At 38.6% G+C, this 13,110-nt stretch overlaps 1 protein-coding gene across 1 annotated transcript; it reads left to right on the plus strand.

Moving 5' to 3' along the window:
- The first annotated feature begins 5,044 nt into the window (after positions 1–5,044).
- Positions 5,045–10,319, plus strand: nr2f1b (nuclear receptor subfamily 2, group F, member 1b). The gene is made up of 3 exons (XM_066650779.1): positions 5,045–5,471; positions 6,904–7,431; positions 9,143–10,319. Exons 1-3 carry the CDS (start codon positions 5,045–5,047, stop codon positions 9,415–9,417), a joined length of 1,230 nt encoding a protein of 409 aa, XP_066506876.1. The 3' UTR covers positions 9,418–10,319.
- Positions 10,320–13,110: the final 2,791 nt, after the last annotated feature.

A 13,110-nucleotide genomic window follows, 5' to 3' on the forward strand; every position in this document is an offset into this window, starting at 1 on the left:
TAGAAGAGCGTGGAGGTCCTGACCCTAATCTAACCTCACCCTTTGAAAATATTCATCAGTTAAGTTAGCCAGAGTAATGAACATAATTTTCTGACATACAAGATGAGGGAAATGTATGCAAATCATGAATAATTAATGTTCTTTATTGGAAACAGGAAGTACTGTGCAATTTTTAGAAAACTGCATTCAAAATCATCCTGCATGTAGTAATGCTGTAGGTAGTATGTATATAGTTTTCAAAGGAATTCTGATTTTATTTTTTGCATAGTAGCAGAACTGCTGTGGGTTGAGTTAATATGTGGGTAAACAAGGGCATTCCTTCATTGTCTGTAACTGCTTATCCAGTTCAGGGTCGCGGTGGGTCCAGAGCCTACCTGGAATTATTGGGCACAAGGCAGGGATACACCCTAGAGGGGGCACCAGTCCTTCACAGGGCAACACAGACACACACACATTCACTCACACAGTCACATCTACGGACACTTTCAAGTCACCAATCCACCTACCAACGTGTGTTTTTGGACTGTGGGAGGACCCGGAGGAAACACAGGGAGAACACACCAACTCCTCACAGACAGTCACCCGGAGCGGGAATCGAACGCACAACCTCCAGGTCCCTGGAGCTGTGTGACTCACCCACGGTCCAGAAACACACGTTGGTAGGTGGAAAAGAGTCCGTAAGTGTGAGTGAATATGTCTATATGTGTGTGTGCCCTGTGAAGGACTGGTGCCCCCTCCAGGGTATGTCTCTGACTTGTACCCAATGATTCTGGGTAGGCTCTGAACCCAATGTGACCCTAAACTGGATAAGCGGTTACAGATAATGAATGAATGAAATTTGGCACACTTGCAGATGTTACAGAAGTATGCAAATGCACAGAAATTCTTATGGATATGATGTAATGGTTTTACCTGGACTGGGAACTGAACTCTGAATTCTGCTGAGAATGCATTACAGAGTATTCAAGTTAGATTATTTTTAGGCATTCCACTTTAAGCAGGTGAATGTAGAAAGTAAAATGTGCATCCACCACAAAATTTCTGAGAACATTCTAATGGAGTTCAAAAGGGACATTTCTCAATGCATATGATATGTGTGCTGTTTAACCTGAATCTTTCTTCTGCCTGTGCAACTGTTCAATTGTAAAGCAACCTTGAGTTTGGGAAATATGAAATAGAAATAAAATGTATTATTATTATTAGTAGTAGTAGTAGTAGTATTGTTGTTGTTGTATTTGTGAAGGATTAATAAATAAAAACAGAGAGATCTGTCTGTGTATGGCGAAGTCGGGAAAGATTTAATAAGTATGACCTTTGAGCCCTCAGAAACATTAGAAACCATCATACCTATGTGATAAATACTGCCACGTGGCCTCATTTTTCATCAAATAATACAGAGTATATTTGCTTGACTCCTCAGTTTCTAAAAGATTCAATAGTGTAATCAAAGGAAGATGTGGTAAAACAGTGGTAAACATGATTATATCCCATCTTTTTTGAGAATTTGCATCTTATTCTCTAATGGAACAGGAGTACATCAGTGTCCATGACATAAGGGAGTTGCATACGTATAAAACTCCCATTAACATGAAGACATGTAATGGTATTTTAGAGACACATAGGCTGCCATCAAGCCAAAGTCTTTTTATTGGAAGTCCATGGTTATTTCAGCAAGGCTATACCAGGCCTAATTCTGTATGTGCTATTTAAGGATATTTAAAGAAAATGTGATATAACAGTGGGTAAACATGCTTTTAATATTTACTTGCTAATATTCAAATGTTTCAAAATTGTATGTCTTGAATATTGCATGAACTATTCACTCTTTTATTTCCTAACATTTGGGTAGGTTGTGGACACTAAATTCACATTATGTTTATGTTTTAATATACAATCAAGTCGGTCACTTGAAACACTGGAATCTTTTTCTTTGTGTTTTGTCAATTAAATAACCTTTCCAGAGAATTAACAAATTGCTCTAACTATTTCGGACATGGGTTTGTACCATGTTCTACTATAGTTCTATATGTTACTCAGGATCTTAAGGGAAACAATTGTGGCTAAGTACAGCTCTCTCTCTGGTTGTTTACATTCCAATGCTAAGCATCTTTTAAGGTGGAACAGTAGAAATGACTGTTGTTTGTATGTGGCTGAAGTTTAACTTGTCTGTAAGGTTTTTTTTTTACAGTTTGAGTTGCCACAGTAACTCATTTATGTGGTAGCCAGTCTGTCTTTTTTACTCATTCACAGACATTGGGGCTTTGTAAAAACATCAGGCTGGATTCCAGCATGAAAAACAGACTAGAGATCTAGCAAATGGTAAGGAAATATCATCTGAATTTTATTTAAAAAGTGAGGGATTTTTTATTACTATCGTGAATTACACATTAAAGTAGTGTTTGAGTGTATCCTTACAGGTCTACTTAAGTACTCTCACTTTATCCAAAATCAGTCCATGTACTTAAGCATGGATTTATGATTACTCTACCCAAATCTGCTGGTAGAGCACATACACCTGTAGTGTTACTTCAGACTCACCCATGTAGCTTTTCTCAGAGAGCCATCTGCTTGCACTTGGATTCCATACAGCTCTGGTCTTTCCATGGGTCATACAGGTCACACATCTGCATGTGAAATGTGAAGCCCTTTGACACTGCTAGGTTGCCCTATCGCCTCACTGGCCCTTTGTCACTTTAAACGTCAGCAATAGGCTGAAACCCGTTGATTCAGGGCCTTATGGTCATTCATAAACAGGGAAACCAGCAATAGATTAATCCCTCCAGATTACTGCAAGTATAATTCAATGCTCCATGTTAAAAACCAGTTATAAGAGGAAAGGTTTATGCAAGTAGCCATAGAATGTCTGAATATTTTTTCAATGATTCTTCATCATCACTTTTAAACAAATTAATTGTTTATTAATTCAGTATTAAAATAGAGCGAGAGATACATTAAGCATGTCAAACACCAGGTGGCAGAAATTTACAAAGTAATGCTTCATTTGAAGGCACAGCTAAGCCAGTTTTCTTTTAGGTTTGTTTGTAGAAGTCATGTTTTAGATGTAATAACTTTAAAACCATATGTAACGGCATATCTTGCTATGTAATCTACTCAAGCACTAATGCCTCAAACCTTTAATTTTATTAAATATTTTGGATTACTCTCTGGGCAACACGGTGGCGCAGCAGGTAGGACTCCGGGACTGTGAAGAGTTTGGTGTGTTCTCCCCGTGTCCACGTGGGTTTCCTCCAGTTGCCTCCCACAGTCTAAAAACACATGTTGGTAGGTTGATTGGCGACTCCAAAAAGTGTCCATAGGAGTGATTGAGTGAGTGAATGTGAGAGTGTGTGTCGCCCTGTGAAGGACTGACACCCTCTTCAGGGTGTGTTCCTGCCTTGCGCCCAGTGATTCTGAGTAGGCTTCAGACCCACCGCGACCCTGAACTGAATAAGCGGTTACAAATAATGAAGGAATAAATAAATGATTACTCTCTAACTACCAGATGTAGACAATAGCTAATCACATTCACTAGGATATAAGTACTAGAGAGACATTTATATTTTTCTGAGCATTTAAATCATAATACTACTCAATCTGTTTGGGTTTTATGAGAAAAGTGTTTTTACTAAGTTTTATATTTCATTGCATTTTCTTATATTAGTGGCAGTACCTATTACTTTTGCAGTTGATCACAACTTTTCGCATTTCTGAGGATTACCAAATAATGAAAATTATCCCAGTAAATGGAAAACACAACCTAAATTTCTTTTATAAACTGATACTGGATACACTGAGAAGTTTCACAGCAACTTTATAGTATTAACTTCAATACCTTGGGCCTGATTTTTTTTCTTCTTTAGCACTTCTAATTAAATTTTTTTAACTTTTTTTTTTTTTCCATAAAGAGCTGTTTTTGCTAATAATGATTAAATGTGTAAATGTGGTCCTAAATTAGCCCTTAGTCTGACCTCTGACGTATAGGAGATATGCCTTTGAATCTTCGTGACTCTGCCCACAGATGTCTCACTTGATTATTGGTGTTTTGAGGCTGTCCAGAAAGTTGCAGATTTTGCAGATGCAAATTTTGAGCACTAAATTTCAGATCAAGATGATAAATAAACCGAATTATTTTCATCTGCTCTTGTCCACGTGTTTGTTGTTTGTTTCCATTTTTTCTTGATCTATGACATCAACAAACTAATGGGATATCATAAGAAGCCCCTTTTCTACACTAGGGGGCAGTCCTCCCCGATCATCATAAGTTCTCTAAGCTTTGGATTCTTCTCTGAGTAGCATCACCTTGCACCGACTTAGAGAATTGTGTTCATTTGTTCACTGCTATGAACAAAGTCCTGCAAACGGATTAATGCCTAGTAACAGAAAGTTGTTCTGACTTTTAGCTGAAAGGGCGAGTGAAAAACGAAGGCGAAAATGTAACAGCAGCTGCTTTGCAGACCACGAGGCGAGAGGAAGAATGTGAGTGATAGGACGACCAATGAAAGTGCGCTGAAGCTGGCAGGAGCCTCCCACTCGACGCTTATGACCTGACGGGGGTCCACACTGTGTCCTCCATAGCCACGGTGAACGGCTGCTGCAACAACGCCAAGGTGTGATTCGTACAGAAACACCTCCAGCACTGTTAGCATGTCCACCTCCATCATTCCTGCCTCCAACACGCCGCATCTCTCCAGTGCCTTAGTTCCCGGGAATGTCCTCTGAGTCTGGAATTTTTTCAGTATTCCTACCAGTGTCCATCATGAGGTGGAGGGCTGCGATGCGCCTGAGGATCACCTCCATTCAGTCTAAGGATATGCAATAAGCTTTCGCGAGCTCGTTTTATGGCCGGAGGGCACGGCCACTACGGAGTTCCTCGGACTTCTTTCCTCCTGGATTTGAGCATCGATCCCAGAACTGGATTTCGTCGCTGCTTTCGCGGTTCCTCTGCATGGATCGAAAGCGACGGCTCCTCTGGTGGTATTTTAGATCAGTAATTCCTTCGCGAAAAGCTTTGTGACATTCTGCGGTTGGTTGCAGAGCCATGGCCATGCTGGTCGGAGTGTGGAGAGATCCGCAAGAGGGTCTGGCGCGAGTGACTCTGGACTGCTCGAGCGCGTCGCCCACGTCTCACGCGCTGCACGCGGGAGAGCCCTCCAGACTCGGAGGAGCTGGACAGCACAAAGCGGCCGGACAACAGAATGAACAACAGAATGGACAGCAGAGTGGACAGCAGAGTGGACAAAACGGGCCGAACCAGCACATCGAGTGCGTTGTGTGTGGAGACAAGTCCAGCGGGAAACACTACGGCCAGTTCACCTGCGAGGGCTGCAAGAGCTTCTTCAAGCGTAGCGTCCGCCGCAACTTAACCTACACCTGCCGCGCCAACCGGAGCTGCCCCGTGGACCAGCACCACCGGAACCAGTGCCAGTACTGCCGCCTCAAGAAGTGCCTGAAAGTGGGCATGAGGCGGGAAGGTGAGTCAGGATACGCGCGTAGTGGAAAGTTTCAAGTTCCAGAGACTAGTTCTGTTTGGGTTCAAGGGCAAGTCAATTGTTGGGAATCTGTTTACGCACAAACAAACCTCCAAACGTTCGTCCTATGAAGTTTCCCCTGAAAGTTCTGTTGCGAGAACCTTGATTCCCTGCATTTGAATGTTATCTGAAAATGTTCTTATTTCCCAGAATATTTATCTTAAATCCCACTGTTCCTCAAAACATTGTGTACTAACTCTGTGGGCCATGTTACCTCATTAGAACAAGATTTCAGTGTTGTTTCAAACATTTTGGGTTGGTTTCCCAGACAGAGTTTAAGCTAAGTCCTGGACTATATAATCATTTCAATGAAAAATCACAGTTCAAAACGATGTGCAGTCCAAGACTAGGCTTAATCACTCTCCAGGAAAACAATCCTTAGAATAGTTTGCCAACTTTTCTGCTGATTGCAACGATTGATACATTTTTCACAGATATTATTGTCAGAGAAATTGATTTGATTTGAATAAAACTATAGTACTCAGGATTAACTGCATGTAGACATATTGAATAGTATAATTAGAGCAGCATATAAAATAATTATTTAGATGTTGTCACCAGAATATCTTAATACTTATTTGTATGTGTAAATTGCGTTTAAATATCGGGATAGCGTTTATTTTTGTACCATATCGCCCATCTATCTGTCCCACAGTGTTGAACTTTAAAAATGTAAATGTAACGTGTTTGTCAACGGCCAAATGATCACACATGACCACCATGAGTGAATTAAAATTTCAGTTACCTCATATTCACGACAAAATCCTCCAGCTACATTGTTATTGTTGTAAACTCCCGCTAATTGAACGCTGTATATGATAAGCCAGCATTTGAAGATGTAGGGGAAAATGTATTGATTTTAATTTACATGATTCAAATGTATTGGTCCCACGAGTAAAACATAAAATATTAACTCATCTTCTCATGTTCATTTTATTTTTAAGCAGTTTATTTTACTCACACTCTTTTGTAGTTCTATTTCAACACAAGTGATTCTTCAAATGCTCTTAAAAAAATAGGTGCTTGAAACTGACTTTGAGTCAATGTCTTAAATACAACTACGCCGAACTTGACAAAAGTAAAATGAGCATCAGAATATTATGAAGAATTTTATATGGGACCAGGGCACATATTTTGACCTTGTAAATTCAAAGCGTCACTTTTTAAACTTCTAGAGTATATATACTTGTTTAAAAATCAACTTTATAATACGTTTATTTTTAACAGCACTGTAAATGTTAGTAGTTGGCGCTTAGATATGACATAAGTCTTTATAGAGGAATTAAAAAAACAAAAGCTTGAGATTAAGGCCACAGTCCGAGGTTTAGAGCCAAGCTGGATGTACATTTCCTCTGCTTCTCCTTCTTTTTGTCAGCGGTTCAGAGAGGCCGAGTGGCTCCGAGTCAGTCCAACGCGGGTCACTTCACGCTCACCAACGGCGACGCTTTGAACGGCCACTGCTATCTGTCAGGCTTCATCTCCCTGCTGCTGCGCGCCGAGCCGTACCCCGCGTCCCGCTACGGCAGCCAGTGCATGCAGGCGGGCAACCTCGCAGGCATCGAGAACATCTGCGAGCTGGCGGCGCGCTTGCTCTTCAGCGCGGTGGAGTGGGCGCGGAATATCCCGTTCTTCCCGGAGCTGCAGATCCCGGACCAGGTGTCTTTGCTGCGGCTGGCCTGGAGCGAGCTGTTCGTACTGAACGCGGCGCAGTGCTCCATGCCTCTGCACGCCGCGCCTCTGCTGGCCGCCGCCGGTCTTCACGCCTCGCCCATGGCCGCCGACAGGGTCGTGGCCTTCATGGACCACATTCGCTTCTTCCAGGAGCAAGTGGAGAAGCTCAAGGCCTTGAACGTCGACTCGGCCGAGTTCAGCTGCGCCAAAGCCATCGTGCTCTTTACATCAGGTACTGGCGAGTTTCACCGGCTGTGTGTGAGTGTTTTATCGAGCCGTTCCACAAAGTGGAGAAAGCCCGACTTACACCATTGAAAGTGCTCCAGTGTTAATGAAGAGATATAAAATAGGCATGATCACGTGACATTTATATATTCAACACCGTTGGTCACATTATTTTTCACTATTTTGAATCCATTCTGCCAATGTTTTTCAAAGATTTATTAGTCAAGGTAATGGTTCTTATCACTAGCATAAATGTCTCATTAAACAGTGATTAGAAACGGTTGTAAGTTGTACATTAAAATATTTTGAAAATCGTTATGTGTAGCCCCCAAAAAGGGTTCGTCTGTCCCGTTTTTAATGATAAAAGGATCCATTTTGGTGTTATATACAATACTTTTCCCTATTTCACTACGCTGAGAACCAAACACACAAATGGTTCTAAACAGAACACATGGTTCTATACTGATTCACTGTCTTTAAACGTGAACTCTTGAAGAACGTTTTTATATATACAGTGCATAAGAAGTGTTTAACGATAACGTGGCCATGTTTTGCCCGCACAATCACCAAAAAAAAAAGGATCTGGATGTTTTAAACACTGCTGTGCAAACTAAGATGCTATACATAATATATATTTCAGTGCTTCTCAGAGTTTTATTCAGCTATTTCCCGCAATAATATTTCACCACGCAACAAATATGCGACGGATTGAAAGGGGGAGAAATTGTTCAGAAATAATCACGTGGCCATTGTTGCTTTTTCGGAATGTGTCACGTGTCAAAATGTCCCCTAAAGTACATTCCTTAATACACGGGCAATTCCACAAATGCTTAATTGGATAGGGCTTTAAATTGTTAACACTACAAATAATAATAATGGCACAAAGGACCAATAGCCCCAAACATACACGGTTTAAATTCCCGTATGAAAGTAGAGAATAGTCAGTATGAGACTTTTTCCAACTTCAGCGATAGTTGTCGTTATCATTTTTCTTTTTACTGTTCCACTGTTAAAAGTAGTTCCAGAAGATTATTATCCATCTGCTTTATGTGCCACGCCGTTGAACTGTTTAAAATGTCTTAAAGTAAAAATAATAATAATAATAATAATAGAAAATCTACATGCATTTAACATCCAACTTCTTTTACAAAACTACATAAACTGATTAAAAGAAATAAAGAATCGCACGTTTCATGATTCAACTAAATGTAGTACAGAAAACGGTCGTCGTAGGCAAAAGTTTTGGTACATTATATGTTTTATTTATTTTCTAAATTAGAAGTATACACAGATCAAACCTCTGCAAATTTTTGGCCATTTCTGCATTTCTTCTGTGTTTAAATTATTGACGGAAAAAATAACATCTAAAATTGATCACATTTTAGGCTATATTTTGTATTTCCCAATATATTAGAAAGAATAAAAGTTCTGCAAACTGAAAAAAAGTTTGTTTGTTCCCTATAGAATGTGTCAAATTAAAGTTAATTAGAAAATTATTTATTTATTTATTTTGCCCGTTTAGAAAATACATGTTCAGTGGAGGCTCTTTAAACCGTTTTATTTACAAATGACAGCATAGGTCGATTTGTAGAAGGCAGTCCCTTTTTAAAGAGTCCATAGTGAACCAGTGCTTCTTTCTAAACTCTTTCACAACTTTCTGAAAGTGACTTTGTGGTGTTTGTGTGCTGCTTTTGACAGTTGTACCTTGTTTCCCGCAGACGCCTGTGGTCTTTCAGACGTGCCTCACATCGAGAGCGTGCAGGAGAAGTGTCAGTGCGCTCTGGAGGAGTATGTGCGGAGTCAGTACCCCTCTCAGCCCGCGCGCTTCGGAAAGCTCTTGCTGCGCCTCCCGGCGCTGCGCATGGTCTCCTCCTCCGTTATCGAGCAGCTATTCTTCGTGCGCCTGGTCGGTAAGACCCCCATCGAGACGCTCATCAGGGACATGCTGCTGTCCGGCAGCAGCTTCAACTGGCCATACATGACCATCCAGTGATGGAGGAATAGACAAGCACAGACTACCAACAGTTAGCGTGGGATGAACGGTTACGATGACGACGGCAAATGTTGCCTTCATTCAGTCAGCATCGATTTATAGACTGTAGCCTACAATACAAATAACCAGCGCTGAATGAACTCTTACTGCCACATTCAATCAAATCCTCAGCTCTGCAGCAGCGCAGTCAAAAAGAAGCCCCTTCCTGCCACTTAAAAAAACAAAACAAAAACAGTATTACATAGCCATTTAGTAAGTCATAATCATACAATTTGACATAATCATGATTTGCAATAATGAGATACTACTTTAGAATTGCCATATATGACAATATTACTAAGTCATCATTTTGACATACTGAGATATAAGAAGTTTATGAGAGTTACTAAATGGCCATATCTGTTTTTTCAAGTGGTGGAAACAAGCTTCCCTCAGTTCTCCTCCTCCTCCTTTGTGTAAAACTCCTCTTTTTTGTACCTTTGTGTCAATCATGAGATTTTTCATTCCTCAGAAAAAAAAAACACTAAGTAATATTGCCCTTTTAAAGTTTTCTGAACAAATGCAGAGGGTTCTGAATGAAACGAGTGTGGTCTGATGATAATGCTTTGGTTTCTGATTATTTTAAGATTTATAAATGGACTGTAATCATGCTCCTGTGAATGTTTGACAGTCTGGAACATGGACCAGTTTCACACTACGTCATTAACAAGGGACCAATTATTTATTTGACGGGATATATTTATTCTGCTTTTGTTTTGTGCATTTCATAAACATCGTTTAGATAATCAACCACAGCACTTAGGCTTAAGGTAACAGTTGCTGTCTTACTGCGTGTGACAATTTGTGAAGAATGTGTGTTTTTGTCCAGTTACTTGGAGCGGTCCAGCACGTGTTGCCTACAACCCGGGCCTACTTAAAAATGAAAGATAAAAAAAAAAATTAGTGATTAAAAAATCAGTTAAGAAGGTGAAACCTGTTTCAACTTGTGTATAATGCAGCATTTGATTAAAACATTTTGATAAACATTTTCCTTCGTGGAATTTATTTGTTTCGTCCCACACCAAATATAAATGCTATTTCATAAACACACATGGTTTGTCGAAGTTGTATAATCTAAAAGCTTCACGTATGAAAACCGTGGTTTTCTAAAGAGAAAATATCATGCGAGATTACCTTTACTTTGCTGAATTTAATTTAGGCCTATTAGTTTGATATTCTTTTCAATGTATTAAACTCGACAAATGTCCTAAGTTCAGAAGAAAATGCCATATTTAATCTCTTCCCTTTAAAGGACGTGCAAACTTATTTTCACGAAGAAAACAAAAGATGGACTCTGACCTGGGGTTCTTTAATGCAGGCTGCTCAGTGAATGTAATTCAGAGTGACTGCTGTTAGTTTATCACGTCTTTACAACGCCCCTTCCTCCTCCTCCCCCTCATGTCTAGCCCACCCTCTCAAGTCCTTTTAACGAGCCCAAAGTTTTGCCACTTAAGCAGTTAATTCATTCAACACACACTGCCTCGGTTTTAATTAATCCTTCTAAGAAAATTACAAACTGGCACACACTTATACAAAAACAATGCGTCATAAGACTTTTTCAGCGTTTTAAAAACGTAATTACTTCTTCAACGCCAGTAAATGTAAGAGGCAAACACTGTACTCTCCTGTTAATCCGGGACAAAAGTATATACACAATATTCTTCCAGATTCTAAAAATATTTTAACCAAACATTAGTTATCGCGCTACCTTTCAGAACTTTGTGTTAAACGAACTTCGGAAAACAATGTTCTTCTTCTGTCAACTTAATTTTAGCCGCTCAGTCAAGTCAAAAGTCTGTTTTAAGTTAAACATTCTGATTTACAGCGTACAATTCAGGTGTTTACCTCTGCACTGATTGTTAACATTTTAGCATTCTTACTCCGATCTCTGTGCAGCGAACTTGTATCACTCTGTAACCACGTGCCTGAACAGAAATGGGCACTGTTTGAAAAAGACTATAATGTTCTGTTCCCTGTTTTCTTTATATATATACAGAAACTTTTATCTGAAATGCAACACGTAGTGTATGGGGATTTTAGCTAAAGCATACAAAATACGGTCTGTAGTGTTTTATAAATCGCCAGATTAGCAATATCTGTGAGTTTTGTGATTTTTTTAAAATCAGCAATTTTTAAAATCTTAACAATTTTTTCAGTAAACTCCTGTAAAAGTAGCTGCCCCAGAATTCCCTACAATTTCTACAGATGTAAAAATAATGATAATTGTATCAAATTCTGCAACATCAACACTCAACCAGAAAGATTTTACCAGCATAAAAATACAGTCGTTAAGATTAACTGTGAATGCCATAGAAATGATGGAAAAGTGAAAGAAAAAACATTACTTCTCTCAGGGGTTATGTAGAGCTGAAGTTGTGTCAATGTTTTTGGGGTGAACAGCTTCTGGGTGAAATCTGGCCTGACAGAATTTACTGCAGGCACAGTTTTATTATTACATTAATATTAAAGTAATCTACTATAAAATAATATTTAGTAACAGTATTTTAATAACAACTGAACTGTTAGTAAAGTTCAAGACTTTTAACAGTGAATTAGGCTGGTAATAAAGAATCATATACAATACAGCTTTGGGAGGTCTAGATTTTGACAGTATGAACAATTGCATTTTATTGCTACTCTATTTAAGATGTAGCGCTGTCCATGGTGCTACACTTTCATCTATTGTTTACAAACGAGAAAGGTAAATCAACAGGTGAACACCGTGTGTTCATTCATGTTTTTCGATATATGTTCATACATTATTTTTTAATCGCATGCGTTATTATTATTATTATACTACTATTACTAAATATAATAATAATAATAAAAATAAAAATAATAATAATAATATCACATTTAATATTTATATATATTATATAATCAGGTAAACACATTATATATATATTTTTTTATTGGTTACCTACCTCGGAATATGGTGGGTAAAAACACACCTCGTTTTTTTTTTTTCAATTTTTTCTGCACATAAATAATTGCATTTAACAAAAGGCATTTATATTTTAGGAAAAATAACAAGTTTAACTTGTCCACAATGAGTATATTTTTCACAGTTATGTCACAGTAACATGTCAAAACGCTATTTTACGGGTAGTATAAGTATTATTATATGCAAAAACGTGACACTGACACGAAGTTAGAAAACGCGCGTAGTACACGCAAATCTATAGTTTTAAGCTATTTATTTATGATTGTTTTATAGAAACATATTGGAATTAGAGAATTTCCAAAATATACAATTTCACACCATGATTCATTACTTCAGTGATTATTTGAATACTGAATGTTTACACTGACAACACAAATGCATTGTCATTGTGATTAGTGTAAATACAATTACCGATGGAATACGCAAATATTTATTCAATCATATTGTGTTATAAGTTATTTAATTTTTAAACATTTAAGTTAACGCTGCCTTCCTTTTTTTGCGAACAATCACTATGTATGTTAGAAAGTAATGTAAAGTAGTATATTGTTCAATCCACTATATATCATATATTATATATAAACATTATATATAATGTTTATAAAGAAAAGTAACATTCATTATCTGTAACCCTTATCCAGTTCAGGGTCGCGGTGGGTCCAGAGCCTACCTGGAATCATTGGGCGCAAGGCAGAAATACACCCTGGAGG

This window comes from Hoplias malabaricus, chromosome 18, assembly GCF_029633855.1.
Source record: "Hoplias malabaricus isolate fHopMal1 chromosome 18, fHopMal1.hap1, whole genome shotgun sequence".
Lineage (NCBI taxonomy): Eukaryota > Metazoa > Chordata > Actinopteri > Characiformes > Erythrinidae > Hoplias > Hoplias malabaricus.